Source organism: Bombyx mandarina, chromosome 02 (assembly GCF_030267445.1).
Source record: "Bombyx mandarina strain Sakado chromosome 02, ASM3026744v2".
NCBI classification, from domain to species: Eukaryota; Metazoa; Arthropoda; class Insecta; order Lepidoptera; family Bombycidae; genus Bombyx; species Bombyx mandarina.
Window position 1 is genome coordinate 349,227 of NC_143209.1, and position 18,883 is coordinate 368,109.

Sequence of the window (18,883 nt, forward strand, 5' to 3'; positions counted from 1 at the left end):
CTTTCATAAATCCTTTATATAGAAAGCATAAATAAAATACAGAAAATAAACCACAGTATATTATTTAATGTAGGTATATATAATATAAACGCCCCCAGAAGATCATAGATCTATAGGATTAGAATTTTCAAGGAAGTCGACGCATTGCTTTTATATTCTTTGGCTGCACGCAACCTAACACTATTCGGTTCTAAAATTGAGCAATTGTTTGCTGGCAAAGTTGGGAACTTTCTATGAAGCAAGCCGTTCAGGGTTTCATTAGAAAGCCTGTTTCTTTTGTCAGTTTTTACATTTGAGAACACTGAATAATCTTTCCACCTCAGTCTTTGAAGAAGGAACTGCTAGCAAAAGTGAAATGACAATTACAAGGTTTTCGTAAATGAAATTACCATGATAATCTTTCATGGTACATGAAGTACCTGTATATTACAATACAAGTAAGTTCTGGTGACATCAACGAAAATTGGTAAATAAAAATTTGGCGGATTATACTTATTGGGATTCTGGGGAATCCCTAAGAAAAAAGCAGTGGCTTAATCTATGATTTACTTTACTAGAGGGTTACTGTTGAATCAAACCTTCTTTATAGTTTTTATACACAACTCTGTTTTATTCTTTTACTTGTCAACTCGACTTAATGTCATTCTCTCCATAAAATAAAATGTTCATTGTTTTACTTTAATTATCGTTTATTTTAAAATTCACAACAGTTACTAGTATAGGCTTTGCTTTTTACCCCGAAATATCCTAAATCCTGGTATTTTTAAAATTGTCTTTATCATCCAAAATATCAGCTATTTTTCCCTAAAAAAGGGAGAATTTCCTAAAAGTGGAAGCACTGCTTCAAAGTACGCTAACATTTTTATTGAGTCAGAACTCGTATCTGCCATCTAGTGAGTTTATTAGTTCATTAAGGCCAAAACGTTTCAAAAATGACCTCGCCGGTTCCTAAAGATGACGCTAGTTGAATGTTCTTTTCCTTTGTATGGGAGTTGCACCCCCCTGGTACCTACCTCCCAAGAAATTGACAAAATTTTCGAGTGCACTTCAAAAAAACTACAAAAACATACAATCTAGCTTCATGTAACATGTTCTCATTGAATTCTATAAACACCCAAAATCAGGTAATATTTAGTGATAAACTATCTATTAGCAATATTTCTAAAATTAAATGCAAATCTTTCAAATACGTATATTGACATTCATCATAACCTTTCGTCATTGCAGATATTAATCAGTTTTAGTCAGTTATCGTGTCGATACGGCAACCTTTTCAAGCACAGAAAGCAAAATAGCTTAAAAGACAAACATGTGAAGGGGAAAGAAAGCGCCAGTGCTGCATGCGAGACTCAAGTTTGCCGCGAGAGCTTAGAAGAGTGTTTGAAGAATTTCGATAAGAATGTACTAGCGGAGATGCGAACTGTCGACCTCCGATCGTTGGCCACGATCGCCGCGTCGTCTAGAAGGTCGCTCAACGATTTTGGCGGTGTTACATCTTGTAGAAAAGTGTCTTACACTTCAAGTGAATCTTTTGAGAAAAACAGGAATGGTTGGAGTGATACTCCTAGTGTTACAGTGGAGTTACGAGGGAAAAACACACGGTATGTGGCTGCTAAAGTCATTACAAAGTAATAATAAAATAAAATCAATATCTAATCATTTTCTCTATAAAAATAATTTATTGCAAATGTTCTGAGACTATGATGTAACTTCTGTATTGATTAAACAATTATTACTATTGAACAACATTATCCACTTGCATGGGAAAGATGTGCCATTCATGTTGTGATGCTTTTGTTGCATAAATGGATGGAAATACATATTCACATATTTTGTAAACAAATATCATTTTTGCAAAGTATTATAGCTTTACAAATGGCAAATAAAGTATTAGTGTAAAACTTTTGGCAAGTTATTGTAATACGATTAATCAGAAGAACAGTAATTAGAGAGATAGGAATGTTCATCAACATTCTATTTCATCCAATAGAAACATATTCTGCTTTATGCATTTTAATGTTTTAAGTTACCATGGACTGTTCTGACTTAGATATTAGTTATTTTTTCTCACGCAAGCCTACTTCTAAAGATCATATGGGACACTGAAAAGTTTAATTGTGGTACTTATTTTCTGTTAACCTAATGACCAATGAGAGGTCTGGTAAGGAGTCGCTATTTAATGAGTGTATGAGATAACTCGAACTCTGAGCATACATGAACATGAGAGCTGCTTATATTACGTGAAATTTATTTTCAGATTTAACCTCTCCGATAACTTTATCCGCCTATTATGTCAAAACACAAGCAGTACATTCAAGTACAACATTCAAGTGAGAGGATTTAAGACAGATCGAAGCATCAGTGCAGATCTGAAAAGAAATCCGAACCTGGTCAATAGACTACGTAAGTTATTGGGTCAGTATTGTGTGTTACATTGCTGGTTTTGCATTAACTTTGCTTTGACTGAGTATAACTTACTGAACTGAAGTAAGTCCTTATGAGAGAAGACTGAATTCTGGAGACCAATTTCAAGTTGTGTAAGTTGGTGGCTCTAAATTGCATCTAAATTAGCATAAAATTTTGTTGGTTATCATAGGTTACAGTTTTAAATCCTTAACCATTTTCAATTTTTGTAAATTATATTTCTCTTATACTCACTATTTCCCACCGCTTGTATGCAGATGATGTACAGATCTATATAAAAGCTTCTTTATATGACATGATAAACATGACTAGCTCAAATTCATACTAGTTATACTGGTGCTTGCATTAGCTCCATCTCTGGGATGGTTACGAAATTTTCTTCTAACTGCCACTAAATCTGCATTCGCAGTCTTTCCCTCCAATCTTTGACTATGCTAATGCCAATTTCTTGATCTAATCAAAGAATAATTTGTTAAACTTGAGCTGCTACCAAATTCCTGTATATAAGTTTCATATTTAGTTTATGTAAATATGATCATATATCTGAAGTATGTGCCAATTTGCTTTCTTCATAATATTTTATACTCCTTTCTTTACTATATATTGTATTCTCTTTTACCACCATTCCATACCATGTTCGCAAAGAATATTTCAAGTTCCTTTGTGATATGCTGACTGAAAATGCTTGCATATTAATCATTATTTGATTGTTCATTCACAAATAGTGAATTCTATCATGAAATGCACTAGCGGCTGCAGTGAGAAGTGTGCCAACAAGGGGGCCAAGGGGCATCCATAAATTACGTCACATGAATTTTAACCTACCCTCCCATCTTAATCACAGGTTTTCACATTTTTACCTCCCCCTTCCCCCTGATGTTATGTGGCACATAATTTAATTTTTCTGAATGTATTTAAAAATAATCACTCTTTCTTTTTTTTTTATAATCCGCAATAAGACACTCTTTAAGAATACTTGCCGCAGACTTAAGTCTATTTAAACCCTTATCATTCAGAACTGTCGTGGATTTTAGTTTTAGTGTGTCACTTACATTAAAACACTGCTTTTGAAGTTGAATGTTGTAGCGTGAGAGATAATTTCATAGCGATAGTTCTAAAGTATTTTTAAAGTTTCATTATTTAAATAAAAATTTCGCGTTTTAGTAATTTATATCTTAACATGTGACGTCATAAACCTTTTGACCCCTGCCCCTTGCCGCACAATGTCACATTCCACTGGATGACCCTTATTTAATACTATGCATAATGTTTTGGTCTACTTGTTACAGATCACTCTAAATATTGCTAAAGATGTGCACCACAACATACCAAATTTTTTTATTTGCCACCTGGGGTTAAGTAGCCATGAGCATATAGACATCAGTAAATGCCACCATCCATCTAGAGATATGACATAATAATATCTGCCATATCTTTTTCTGAATTTCTCTAGATAAAAATGGTTGTCTAGAAGAGATAGCTTTTTGTGATAAGATCGCCTATATTTAAACAATTATATCTGCTTTTCAACTGTTTTTCAATTTTAACATAGTGTTGTAGTCTGCACTAAACAACACACTCTCTCTCTTTTTCTAATTTCTGATAACCATGAATGCTTCTAAAAAGTGTAGTTTTATTAGTGGTGTACCATTCGTTATGACATGAAATATTCTTGAAGTAATGCAACGCACCGTCTTGTCTGCTCAGCCTAACATATCATTTAAATATTATTTGAACTATCTTTTATCACCTGATATCTTCTTTTTCACTGTCGTCCATAGTAACATTGGTTAATCAGCTTTCATTGCGTTCATGTTGATAGCGAAACATCATCTGTTCTTGCTTAAAATTTCGCTCATAAAATGACAGTAAGACTCTGCTTAACGCGGTTATATGTTTTATCAAAGTAGAACTTAATATGAATCAGTGCTAAACGAGGTTATCTCATCATGTAAATAAAACACGTAAATAATGGGGTTAGGGGGAACATGGCTAGACAATTGGCCAGGTTTTTTTATTTATTTTTATTGCTTAGGTGGATGGACGAGCTCACAACCCATTTAAGCAATAAAAAAAAAACGCTGCGTGCAATTTCGGGGAATCCCACAATTCAATTAAAACAGAACTAAGCAAGGTCTTACTGTAATACAAATGTTTAGACGACATGTAAAAGTTGAAACCAATGGCTATCTTTAGGGTTGGCTGCAACGAGTTCAACAGAGAAGCACCCTCCGCTCAACCCTGAAGTTGCACCTCGACTGGACAAACTACTGAACGATGACGCGAACCATCTCACTCACCAGCAGAAGGACAAGATCAAGATTGCATTCGCTGAAGGCTATTTAGCGGGTACGATTTCAATTTTTCATTACTAGCGACCCGCCCTCGCTTCGCTTCGGAAACATTAAATTTTTTTTCCTAACGACGTTGAAAGTTCGGTTTTCCTCCCGCTGTACAGGGAAGAAAGTGTAACATTTTCTCCCTGGGTACTGACAAGTGCGCATGCGCGTTAGTGTCTACGTCTGCTCTCACGCACCTAAAATTCTCCGCCATTGTTGTGCTCGGGTAATTTGCAATATTGTGTTTAGTGTAAAAGTGAAATAAACAAAAGGGAATAAAATTTAATAGTGAAGTATTAAACAAAGATGAGTTTATTTAAAAATTCAAAAATAGTTAAATTGTTTTTTTTATGAGTAAGGGGGGGCTCGGCCCTCCTACCCCCGCCGGTGGTTCGCCCCTGGACCCCGGCTCGGTACTCCACAAACTTTCGGCCTGGTAGGAGAAAAAAAATAGTAGGTGCACCGCGGGAAAAAAGTTGGACATTTCCTCTCACGTGTTTACCACCCGCGGGAGGAAATGTCCAACTTTTCTCTCTTGGTGCACAATGTACTAATATTATTGATAGGCCAAACCCGCCATGTTGCGCGCGGTACGACAATAACTGCGGGTGACGGCGCGGGGCGAAGCTAGTCTAAAAAAAGTATCCTAAGTTACTCCTTATATCATCTGCTACCTATTAGTGAAAGTCTCATCAAAATCGGTTCAGCCGTTCCAGATATTGGCCGGAACAGACAGACAGACAAAAATTGTAAAAAATGTTATTTTGGTGTATGTACCGTATATATATTTATAATAATATGCATGTAGTAAAAAGCGGTTATTTCAATACTACAAAGAGACACTCTTAATTTTATTTATATGTATAGATTATATTTTTTGGATGTCGAAGTCCGATAAGTAGTCGTAAATTGTTTTTAATTCGTGCCTATGACTCGTGAAAACATTTGTTTGTTGCGTAATCCAGGGTCCCATCCCGAGAACGTACGCGGTACCAAAGCCTCCAAGTACCTGAAGCTGGTCCAGCAACTCCTCACCATAGTTCTCTTTCTTGCAATCTTTGTGAGTTTGATGGCGTCGGTCAGCGGAACTGTCTTCCGGTAACTAGTTATTTTAGTTTATTTATACCTTCTTTGTTTATTATACGTTCATATAAAAAACTAGCGACCCGCTCCGGCTCCGCTCGGGTCTTTAGCAAAAATTTCAACGACGTTGTTTTATTTATTTTTAAATAAAAGAACACTTACTGCGGCATAATTATGTATATAATATTGTAAATAATAATGTGTTCTACAAAGTCGTAGTACATTATTTTATTCTATCATCAATAGTTTTCGCAGGGCACGCGATGTAAAGAATATTTTAGGTAATTTTTTTACACCTTGGGTTACATTATTGGAGTATTAGTTAGGATCCCTAATTTTAATCAAAAAATATTATGGCCTATGTCACTCGGGAATAGTGTAGCTTCCAAACAGTGAAAGAATTTTTCAAATCGGTTCAGTAGTTTCGGAGCTTATTCAATACAAACAAACAAACAATAAACTCTTTGTAATATTAGTATAGAAGAACAAAATATGCAAAATACTTGATTAATTACTCAGTGAAAGAAGAGTGATCCTGTTTATAAATTACTGTTCTGTGTCGGTCTATGGTGGTACCCCATCTCTTCCCGTTGGGGGGCGTAAAAGGAGATTAAGGGATTGACCAGAGTATGGACAGCAGCAGCCTCTGAGTGTCACAAAGACATACCTCGAGTACTATCTAACTAGATAGATGCTCGCTGGCATAACATATAGGGATCATACTACCTTTTACTGGTGGTAGGAACTCTTGTAAGTCCGCACGGGTAGGTACCACCACCCCTCCTATTTCAGTCGCGGAGCAGTGATGCGTTTCGGTTTGGAGGGTGAGGCAGCCGTTGTAACTTATATCTCAAGGTGGGTGGCGCATTTACGTTGTAGATGTCCATGGGCTCCAGTGACCACATAACAACAGATGGACTGTGAGCTCGTCCACTCATCTAAGCTATAAAAAAAATACTAGCAGTTGTAGATATTGTTACGAATAGAGATCACTGGTGTGACATAACCGAGGAAGGAATGCTTAAGTTGAGCCATCAGGACCGTCTAGTTCGAAGAAAGATTAATTTGCAGACAGCATGTAATGCATCAGGTGCGAACGGTGGTAACGTCCCCGTGCGCCCCGTTACCATTATTTATAAAGGCTATGTAATGCATACTGCAGTCTGACCACCCGATGGTAACTTCACAGCTCACACACATGCGTTGTAGAGCATGTCATCACAATAAACACGGGTAGTCGCGTCAGCGAACCGTCCGAAGACGTCTCAATGTCTCCCGAGCCGCCGGTGTGTGAGGCCACTCGGTATCAGTTTTTTTGCTTGGGCGGTTCAAAAACTTCACCACCTACCTGATGTAGTTGATTTACATACAGACGTAGTTAGGCCTCTCTTAAGGCTGTCTAGTTGACCCTTCTATTCCCTTCAGATGACCATTAACGCCTGTCCTGGTTCGTTATTTCCAGTGTGCTGTACACGTGCAGGACGTCTGACGTAAGCTCGAACCCGAGCACCCCCCAACCCCCCCCCCAACCCCCCTCCGGCATAGCGCGTGGAACTTAAAAAGGTCCCCAATAATCAGTGAAATAAACATGCGCAGGATCCAGCTCGGGAACCAGGTGGAGGTGGACCCCGAAGATATCTCCGTTACCTTCGACGATGTCAAGGGCGCTGACGAGGCCAAACAAGAACTGCAGGAAGTGGTAATTTGGAATACTGACTAATGGTACTAGCGAATGTAATTAGTGTAGGCAATGGCTTGGTACTGCTGGAACCATCCCATCCTCCTGATGGCCTCTGGTATGTCGCGGGCAGCTGGTGTACAACAGGAAACATTGGCCAGGTGCCTGTAAGTCGCTAACGACATTTTTGAGACAAGGTCACATATATACAGGCTCCGAAAACGATAATAATAATAATATTTATTTATTTGTCTCTTAAAGGTATAAGTACAAATACAAATAGAAATTAACCATATAATTTATTTTGTAAGCCTTTGAAAGAGCTGGAGTCTGTATTAGGTTCAAAGACCTGCATTACTGATCTCCAGGCTCCCTCCTTCTTAAGATAGATTCGGTTAGGGTAAGTAACAGATGCTGCGGACTAGTGTTGAGAGATCATTAGGTGTTATCATTTAAGAAGGTCATTATGCGTGTGTGTATGTATGTGTGTGTGTGTGCGTGCGTGTGTGCGTGCGTGCGTGTGAATGTGTGTATATGTGAGCTGAGAAAAAGAACATTAGGACCATTCACTGAGCGGGTGACAGCTTCTTTCTTCCAAGATCAAGGTCCTCCCCTTGCCTTAAACCGCGAAACGTTGTTACATAATATATTCATGAGTATTCTGGTATTCCAGGTGGAATTCCTAAAGTCCCCCGAGAAGTTTTCAACACTGGGTGGTAAACTACCCAAGGGCGTGCTGCTCGTGGGCCCCCCCGGCACCGGCAAGACGCTACTGGCGCGGGCGGTGGCCGGCGAGGCTCGGGTGCCGTTCTTCCACGCGGCAGGACCGGAGTTCGACGAGATCCTGGTGGGACAGGGGGCTCGCAGAGTCCGGGACTTGTTCAGTGAGCGGAAAATTGTTGTTGTTTTAACTTCTTTACTGTAATGAGTGAGATTACACTTAAACTGATGTAGCTATTTGAGCTTGAACCGCGCGTGCTACTCGCCACCGAGATTGTGCCGCCGAGAATGTCTGCACTGGTCTATGCTATGGTGGTAATTGGTAATTTATTCACGACCATACCTTTATTTTTAAACAAAATAGCATGTCTCTAAGTAAGTAGATTAGACACAAATGAGTAGTTTCCAGATTAATGGGAGATGACGGTCACGATTACCAGTGCAATACAATGTTGTTCTCAGAGGCGGCCAAGGAGCGAGCGCCCTGCGTCATCTTCATAGACGAGATAGACTCGGTGGGAGCCAAGCGCACCAACAGCGTGCTGCACCCCTACGCCAACCAGGTCCGTGCTCTATCAGCTCAACTGATCAGTCAGTTTAAAGCAAAGGAATCAAGCGCGCGCCACAGAATACCCTGGGGTCATCGACCTTTTGACAGGTGACTTCAGGGTCGTCGACCTCGTCATAGGCAGCTGTAGTGCGTTTACATCTTGTGTCATCTACTTTCTTTTTTTTTGGGATTTTATGACCTGGTGTATACAACCTTTAGGTCAAAATTTGATTTTTCATCATTTAATACTATGTATATTATTTTTTTTCATTTCATTAGATTAGTTTTCTCAAACATGAACACTCCACATGTTTGTTTGTATTAATGTTATCACACCATTTGTATTGCAGACGATAAACCAGCTCCTATCAGAGATGGACGGTTTCCATCAGAACGAGGGCGTGATCGTTCTGGGCGCCACCAACAGGAGGGATGACCTAGACCAGGCCTTGCTCAGGCCGGGACGATTTGATGTTGAGGTAACAGAACTGACTTACTTTTGTACAATTCAACGTAGTCATCTGTGAAGATTTAGAAAGATCACAACGCAGTGTCCAGGCATGTCTACCTTCAATTTGATTTGGTTTCTGGTGCAGAGATTGAGAATCTGAAGTCAATTATGCATAAGTACAGGTGAGCTCACTGAGTTTCTCGCCAGATCTTCTCAGTGGGTCGTGTTTCCGATCCAGTAGTAGATACTGCGAAGCAAGGCTCTTGCTTAGGGTTTGTGTTAGTAACAACGTCATGTTTGAGCCCTGTGAGCTCACCTACTCGCCCGGTTACGCTGATATAGTCTTTCGAGATCATCAGATTAGGTAGGAAGAGAGTACAGGCAGGTGGTGGTGTGGTTGTGCAGGTGACGGTGCCGCTGCCGGACTACGTGGGGCGCGTGGAGCTGGCGCGGCTGTACGTGTCGCGCGTGCGGGCGCACCCCGACGTGCAGCCCGAGGAGCTGGCGCGCGCCACCACCGGCTTCACCGGCGCCGACCTCGAGAACATGGTCAACCAGGCCGCGCTCAGGTACACGAACACACTCCAGCTAATCGTGATTACAGTGGATTTCATTAATATAAGAAATTCATTCGGTTATAGCGACTTGTTTTTATGAACCATTTATGACAGATTCCCAGAAATCCCTTGCGGATATTGGTATTGAGTCGGCAGAGGCACAAAGACTCATTCATAAAACTATTAAGCTTTCTTATACTTTGTTTACATTCACAGATGGTCAAACAAATGCCTTGTTTGTATGTTACTTGACCATCTGTGTTAAATAGTTCTCTACTCAGCACGGGAAACTTATGTGAATATTGATGATCAAATTATCACTACTGATAACTTGACTGGTAATGAAATTATTGCGTCTGTGCTTTAAACACAAGAAAATTAGGATGAAGAAGAGGAAGAAGATTGCAATCTAAATGAAATTCCAACAACTAGAGATGCATTATGTGCTATAACAACGCTCAAAAAGTACTGTTTATTTGGTGAAGGTCAAAATAATTTAGATGTAGAAGTAATTATGAAAATGGAATACACCTTACAGCGTGCAGACAAAACTAAACTTAAACAGGGCACTATAACACGTTTTTTCAATAACACCCGTGTGTATACCGTAATTAAATAAATGATTAATAAATACTTAAGTACATGACTTTTTATTATATCGGATATAACGACGACATTAAAGTGCCCCCTCCGCCGTCGTTATAACCGTTTTTTTTTTTTTATTGCTTAGATGGGTGGACGAGCTCACAGCCCACCTGGTGTTAATTGGTTACTGGAGCCCATAGACATCTACAACGTAAATTCGCCACCCACCTTGAGATATAAGTTGTAAGGTCTCAGTATAGTTACAACGGCTGCCCCACTCTTCAAACCGAAACGCATTACTGCTTCACGGCAGAAATAGGCAGGGCGGTGGTACCTACCCGTGCGGACTCACAAGAGGTCCTACCACCAGAAAATTCACTATACTTTGATTAATAATCTTTAGTATACCTGGATTAGCTGACATTCAAAACGTCTTAAGTGCGTGTCCCGTGTGGCGTTCCAGGGCAGCTATAGAGGGCGCCAAGACGGTCACCATGAAGCACCTGGAGGACGCCCGGGACAAGGTGCTGATGGGTCCCGAGCGCCGGGGGCGGCTCCCGGACGAGGAGGCCAACACCATCACCGCCTACCACGAGGGGGGCCATGCTGTTGTCGCTTATTTTACTAAGGTACGTGAATATGGTCCGTCTCGTCTGGACCCCCGTCATGAAGTTTGACAAAAACCCATTTGGAGCTCTGGTCTCCGTGCCGCCGGACTGCTCGCACGTGTACGACCCTGGCGGAGTCACCGCGACGAAAACTTTAACATGCCCTTTCAATAATTCAGCACGTTTACGAATCACACGAGACATCTTCAATTAAAGCCAGGCAGCGGTTTGGCTCTGCCCTGGCATTGCTGAGGTCCATGGGCGACGGTAACCACTCACCATCAGGTGGGCCGTACGCTCGTCTGCCTACAAGGGCAATAAGCAAAAAAGCTAATTTTCTAATCTCTTTCTTCCTAGCTATTTATCCCATATGGTGGTGAAGTCAGCTTTCCTTACTTTACTCCTCCACTTTGCTCTGTCTTTGATATCCTCGTCAATAACATTTATTTATTTAGACACACCAACAGCTATGCATGCACACAAAACATTTACACTTAAAATTAACATGTATAAAATGAAGTACTGGTATGTAAGCCAGTTACAGGCATGTACAGCATTATAACACACACTATGACATGTCACAGCAATTTTACAAACAGCGGACAAAATAGGTTAAATTTAAATGTTAACAGTACCACATTAAAAAAAAACATTGCATTCCCTTTTGTCCTTTTCTAATAAAATATCTAATTTTTTTATTTAAATCGAACGTTATTTTGTCTTTGAAGGAAAATTATTACCTTTTTGTTAATAACCTGACAATAACAAGTATGTAATCTCCCCAGGACGCCCATCCGCTGCACAAGGTGACCATCATCCCGCGCGGCCCGTCGCTGGGCCACACCGCCTACATACCCGCCAAGGAGAGGTACGACCGTCCTCCACTTGAGTTGCTAGGTCTCCTTCGGAGGCGCTCGGACAGCTGTTAGCAAATCCCACCCCTCCTGGCTGTGAGCATTTGCTCATCCACCTGTCCTGGTGAAACTGGAAAGGCCTCAAGGCCACCAGTAACTTTTCCATTATAAAAAAAAATCGGTTGTCTGTAAAGTCGGTTTACTGACGATAGTTGAACGTGACAACGTCATAAGAAAATACTGATCGAATGGTTTCATTGTTCAATTATCGCAATTATCGTTGCCATAAACAATTGACACCACAATCACTTTTCACTGAACTTCATACTTGACGAAAACATGTAAATGTATTATTGTATAGCAGCTGTCCACGCGGATGCATCGCTCACTCAAGTAGGAGAGAGACAGATGTCGAACGCTGCCGAACGCGGAGGCCGATTGTGCCTCTTTGTCGCTCGTTGCGCGCTCTCGCTTGCACTTCAAGCCTTAAATGGAACGCCTCATGAGTCATGTCTTTTCGTTCGTGCAGCCGGCTCCATCGAATTATAAGACGTTGTCACGTCAAAAAAAAGTACTGTCGTCCGTTGTCTAATCAGCAAGCAGCGCACATGCATAACGTGCCATCCTGGTGTGGTAACGACCAGCGTTGTACAGAGTTAGTGGGCCGACGTCCACACAGAGCCACGCGGGCCGCCCCACATCCGCTAACGCGTGCTGCACTTGCCGGCAGGTACCACGAGACGAAGCAGCAGCTCTTAGCGATGATGGACACCATGATGGGGGGGCGGGCGGCAGAAGAACTCATCTTTGGACCGGAGAAGATCACCTCAGGTTTGTCACTCGTACCCGCGCGACTGCCCTCTGGAACCGACTGATAGGCGGATCCATTCCTGGCTAAATCAGAATGATTAATATGTAATAATTAAATAATAATAATTATCTGTGGTTGGTAACACCCAACGCCCCGTGCTGCTGCCGTGAACAGTCACACATTCCGATTTGAATGGTGGGGCAGCCGGTGCACCATACAGTTGAAACTTCGGCCCCATGTCTCAGGATGAGTGGTGGCATTTATATTGCGGCGGACGAGGGCGGCGGGCTGGCGACTCTGACACGTACCGCCCTTTATTCCTTTTAAAGCTTTTATAAAAATGTACTTCCTTATTGCGGAGTGGTTACTTACTGCCCCCGGACGCACAGGCGCGGCGTCGGACCTGAAGCAGGCGACGTCGCTGGCGCGGCACATGGTGCGGGAGTGGGGCATGTCGGAGCGCGTGGGCCCGCGGGCGCTGGACCCGCCGGCGGCCCCGCGCAGCCGGCGCCCGGGCCCGCGCTGGCCGACCTGGCCGACAGCGAGGTGCGCAAGCTGCTCAGCGACAGTCTGGACCGCGCCAAGCACATCCTGCGGGCGCACGCGCGCGAGCACCGCGCCCTCGCCGCCGCGCTGCTGCGCTACGAGACCCTCGACGCGGACGACATCCGGGCCCTCATGAACGGAGAGAAGACCAAAATGGAACGGGGCTCGAAGAACAAGGACCTGTCTCCTTCCCCTTCCCCCAACCCCGCGCCTCCCCTGTTGACCCCGCAGCCCGCTCCCGCCTAGACCTGTCCCCGATCGTAATCGTTCGTAATAATAAAGCTCTTTAAAATTATTTCAGTTTGATTATTTTTTCGATCAGTTCCCGTCGGTGCCAAGCATTGTATATCTCTCTCCCGCAGCTGTACATCTCTCTCTCTCTCACAGCTATCTGTCAATTACAGTGTGCTTAGTGCGAGTTTTTTAACGTTCTCTATAGCGTAAAAGTTAGCCCAATTTTGTATGGAGCTGGAACAGCGCCCCTAGCGGCAAACGTAGGCAGATGATCCCATTCCATACAAATATGCACACAGATCTCATGATACGGCACTAACATGTAAAGCATATATGTATTTAAAAATAAAAAGCAAGAAAATATTTCATAAATTTAATTGCACTTATTTTAAATAACAAGTGAACTATATACAAAATGTCTGATTTATACATTGTTTTATAAAATAAATTCATTGGGACAAGTTGTGACGTCACAGGTGAACAGTGAACAGAGGTTTAGTAGCAGATCCAAATCAAGCAAAACCATGTTTGTATCCTGGTTGGTATACAAGCCAAAAGTGTTGTCCTTGGTCCGCGAGACGTTCAATGATATCGTTACGTAGATATATGAACAGATGCCGGTCTGCTTATTCGCTGATTGTAATAACACTTCTTTATATAAACCGCGCCAATAGGGAAACGAATCTAAAATGGCGGCGGCGATCATGCGCTCTCACTCTAAACTATTGCTGTCTTTAGTCGCACACGGCGCGTACTGCGTGCAAAAAAAATTTCAGTTCTGGCTTTGTTGTTGAGCTCGAGTTTTTTCGCTTTCGAGTTGGGCGACTTAGATGACTGGGAGCAAAAGTGTCTACGGAAGTTGCATCCCAGATGAGACTCCCCCCCCCCCTCTGCCGGGCATAAAGTAAAGCACATTCTCATTTGTTTTTTTATATTTTTTTTCAATAATCAACTTTTTCTATCTTTCTTTTTATTTGTTGACCCTTCCAGTCAGTGCAGGTACATAGGCGCCATTTTCGATTCGTTTATTGAGGCGGCTTATAGTAGTAAAAATTGCACGTCGAACCCGACATTCCGCGCGTCGGCTAATCTCACTATGCGATACATTACGTGCACAGGAAGGTACATCAAGTAAATAAGTACATTTGTTGTCCCTAGCGACATAACACAGAGCCGCTGCTTGTTACAGGGTGCTCCGATATATGTTGTCAATTATAAAATAATTATTTTTTGCCTATATATGTATATCTTATTATGCACGTCAAGACTAAAATGACCATATATACAAATATTATGCATTAATAAGTTTTATGTATAAATGATGACCCACAAAACAATACATCAAACACATTATTTACTTTGTATACAGGAACAATAAGACACATACAAATGAATAATAACAATAACGAGACAAACCATACAATGGCTTGTATTGACATGTCGTTTCTACAAGGGGCTGGCCACAGAAAACCCCACACTGCATGTTTGTTAATATCTGAACGGTTTCTAGTATCCGTTAACGTGTAGGTGGTGAATCGTTTCAGCAGAGACGTTTACACATTGTGTAGTCTATATAATGTAAATTATGATTTAATTATGGACACACAGAAACCTAAATAGATATTTTTTATTTCATTTTTACATGTGTGTTTTTTCAGGGCTTTATTTGATAACATTTGGATAAATTCTGATGTGGTAGTGTCACCAGCAGTTTAAGGATTAATCCGAAAATAATACAGAAGAATCAAAATTAATGCTACCGGGCTAACACAGGAACACAATGGTTGTTAACACCAAACCAATGTGCTTTAGATTTCCAATTTTTTTTCTCATATTTATACACAGAAAATGCACAAGCTTCCCCTTACATGTAGGCAACAACCATTTATGATTATGTGATTACTGAAGTGTCCTGGTGGACATAATCAAGCAGTTGGAGTTGTAATATTCCTGTATAAAACCTCTACTTAGTTATAGACTTGTACAAAACTGCCCGTTTACCTTAAGACACTGCTTGTGTTCACTTGTCTTGTGATTGTAATGTGCCACTGTTTGATATGAAGTGGAGGTAATTGTCTGATACGAACACAATTTGTGTAATGCAAAAATCATTGCAAATTATTTGTCTGAAATTCAGAAATATGGGATTTCTTTTGAAACCATAACTTTATCAACTATCTCAAAATAACTAAATTTATTTCAGTCAATTTGTTTGACTCTTTTCTTTTTCCCCCGTTTCCCGGGTATCATGATCTTACTCTTCCACTCCTCAGTGCCGGCTGGGTCTTCTACTTGTACTATCTGTCCAGTGATGGGGTCAACAGGAAAAACACCCTCTGGAGTGATTTTCTTTTTAGCTGTATCAGTGCCATGTCTCCTCTTCATATGCTTATTGTAATTTGACCAGTTTGTGAATTCCATACTACAGAACTGACATGAATATGGCTTGGAGCCTGTGTGTTGCCTCTCGTGATTCTTCAAAATCTGTTTAAATCTAAATGCTTTGTTACAATATTGACAGATGTAGGGCATTGAGTCTGTGTGAACTATTTTGTGGGCGTTCAACTGATAGGGTAGTCTGAAGCATCGACCGCATTGTTCACAAGAGTAGGGCTTCACACCAGAATGCATTTCCACATGCCTTCTTAACATATTTGGAAAGAGGAATGATCTATTGCAGATCCTACAGATATGAGGACGTATCTTGTCGTGTGTCATAATGTGTGACGTCAGAGTACCTTTATTATAGAACATCTTCCCACACCGATCACAAGTGTAGTCTCTCTTACGATTTATATTATGCAGTTTCATGTGATCTCGTAGGCTGTTTGTGTTCTTATACACTTTCTTACATATACTACAGGTTAAGTCTTCAATAGTGATGGCAGTGCCTGGTTTCCTCTTCGGTTTACGTTTGGGTTTCATCAAGCTGTAGTCCTGTAGGTGTATTTCTAAATTGTGTTTATCATTAAGTATCTCACCACACAGTTGACACGCTATCTGAGACTTCTGAAAGTGTTGCTTGACATGACTACTAATTGTTTCGTCTCCTTGAAGCTCTGAGTCACAATAGTGACAGAAGTTTCTGGAAAGTATTTATTTAAGCAATTAAATTTTGATTTAATTAATTAAAGATTAGGCTTGGTTTTTTTATTGAACTTGACTAATTATGATGACCTAAAAAAATGAGCATTGTAATGATGTTTAAGTTCCGCTTTTCAAAACAATCAAGAGCATTAAATTAGGATTTTCTGTGTTACACGACCAGAAAATAAAGACATATAGGCCAAGGCCCATTACAGACCTTGCCCTAAATGCCAAATATATTTTATCATAGAAGCTAGCTGTTGGTAATCTACACCTTCACACACACCACTACATCTACCAAGGTACCATCAACCTTGATATCGTATTAAATGCCTGTTATATAAAAAAATTAAAATTAAATGCTGCTAGCATGCAATTCCTAAGTAAATATTAATCATTATAATTATTGAGGCTATTGGTTAATCTGTCAAGAGACAGTGGATATCTAAATTAATTATTACAACTTGCCAGTAGATTAAACTGTTTTTTTTCTTCTAACTTCTTTAACATTATCTTTTAAAAAATGACCTATTCTAAAATTAATATAATAATTAAACATTTAAATGTTACAAAAATACATTTGAATATAAAGTATTTTTACCTTAAACACTTTCTATGTTTTCTGACGTGTTTCACAAAAGCCATAAAGTCATCCTTTCTTCCTATTTTACAATCAACACAGAACAGAGCTGAGCATCTGCCATGAACTAATTTGGAGTGTGACCTCAACATGTCTATGTTGATAAACTCTATATTACAGTGTGAACAGATCCAGGGGTACTGACTCCAACTCTTAATAGCCTTAGTTCCTACGTCCGACACATCCTTGGCGTATATAGTCATCTCCGGATCGAATGGGACCTGTAGGGCTGCCCCGATGATCTCATGAACGTCTAACGTTGGATTAATTGTTTCAACTTCTTCTTTTGGCTCCACTTTGACTTCGACGGAATCGACCAACGACTCATTATCCTGGGCTATAGTTTCTAATTTAATGTCCACAGACTCGTTTAAACTAAGAAAATCATCGAAAGCGGAGTTTTGATCGTCGTCCGATAGCTCACATTTGTTGTCCTCTGATGTGCTAAACAAGCCAATTAAAACATCCTGGGCTTGTTTGACGCTTTGTAAAAACTCGTAAGCTTTGTTTAAAGACTCGTAACATATTAAACAAGCCGTTTTCGGTAGTGAATTCTTGTCAGAAACGTCGACGTAAACAGCGTTAAGAAAGGCCAGTTTTAAGATCACTTCTTCGTGTTTCTGACAGTCTGTTTGTAAGTTTAATAGTTTATCGGTGCTTTTAGATTCGGCGCAGAATCTGCAATATGATATTTCGATGTTCTCCATATTTTAATTACATAATTTAAGAAAATAAATTCTATACACAAACAAAACGTTTTCAGTAGAAGGTACCTATCAAAAAGATGACAAACTTGACTTTTTTGCTTAATTCCGAAATTGCATCGGCAAAGGAAACATAGCTCATACTATTGTGAAATTATTGTCACTTAACACTGAATGAAGTATGAATAAATCGTATTTTAAATGGGAAGTTTTTGGCGGGAAGGCGAGGAGTGAAGTTATGTAATTTGTTTTATTTTGCCTATTTAGTATTTCTTCAAGCTGAAATGTGTAATAACGGTGGTTTATTAAATGTTTAGTATCTGTGAAAGTGTACAAATGTGGGAAAATCAAACAAAGTTGCTGAACGTGACGTCCCGGGATCCTCCAAAAAGTCCACTGAAAAAATCTCAGTAAATGACCACCATTTTACTGAGATTATATTTCATACTATACCATTTCATTTCACTTCATATTATCATTTTTCATAAAAATAAGAAGATAAATTAAAATAAGAATTAGTATTATAAATGAAATCATATAATTGTAAAATCTTGATTCCTCAGTTGTAACTTCATTCCGTGCGTATGATTACATTGAGTACAGAATCATGAAGCGAAAAGATTCTGAATGGTAATGTAGAACAAGTTCACTGACGACATTTGGTGAATGAATTCAGTAATACGGACGATTTTGTCGAAGTCTCTACATTTTTAAATTTGTTTTTTTTTTAACTAATTGTATACCAACTGTACAAACTACTTGAAAACTCTACTAGTTTGACATCGTAATGATGCTATTAGCTAGTAAGTGTAGTAAGTAGATTTTAGTCGATTTCTAAATTTAATCTTATGTAAAAAAATAATCATTTTTAGTTTCCGTAACAAAAATATTTCCAAATTCTTAAGCCGCTCTTATAGTTTCACTTCCATTAAACATGTTTAACTTTTCATCGGATTATTCCAAAATAATTTATAGCACTAGCAACTCGAAACTTATTATTGATTTTGAATTT

The 18,883-nt window shown here is 40.0% G+C and overlaps 2 protein-coding genes across 2 annotated transcripts; one reads left to right on the forward strand and one right to left on the reverse strand.

Moving 5' to 3' along the window:
* Positions 1-867: 867 nt before the first annotated feature.
* On the forward strand, positions 868-13,501 carry YME1L (ATP-dependent zinc metalloprotease YME1L). The gene is given in 15 exon segments (XM_089732692.1): positions 868-1,124; positions 1,228-1,601; positions 2,258-2,415; positions 4,621-4,773; positions 5,729-5,861; positions 7,443-7,545; positions 8,198-8,408; positions 8,707-8,807; positions 9,145-9,273; positions 9,651-9,814; positions 10,851-11,016; positions 11,781-11,863; positions 12,580-12,680; positions 13,050-13,156; positions 13,159-13,501. Coding segments are annotated over 15 exon segments (2,313 nt in total). The 5' UTR covers positions 868-1,088; the 3' UTR covers positions 13,453-13,501.
* Positions 13,502-13,799: 298 nt separating this feature from the next.
* LOC114252665 (uncharacterized) lies at positions 13,800-17,960 on the reverse strand. Its single transcript, XM_028187237.2, has 2 exons — positions 17,129-17,960; positions 13,800-16,525 (listed from the first exon to the last, which is right to left on the reverse strand). The coding sequence occupies exons 1-2, from the start codon at positions 17,872-17,874 to the stop codon at positions 15,640-15,642; spliced, it is 1,632 nt and encodes a 543-aa protein (XP_028043038.2). The 5' UTR covers positions 17,875-17,960; the 3' UTR covers positions 13,800-15,639.
* Positions 17,961-18,883: the final 923 nt, after the last annotated feature.

Bases quoted from the DNA above. Each gene is read 5' to 3' on its own strand.
- LOC114252665 (XM_028187237.2), bottom strand. From the start codon at position 17,874: ATGGAGAACATCGAAATATCATATTGCAGATTCTGCGCCGAATCTAAA. The intron at 16,526-17,128 runs GTAAAAATACTT...AATACTTTCCAG, and splicing joins AAACATAGAAAGTGTTTAAG to AAACTTCTGTCACTATTGTG.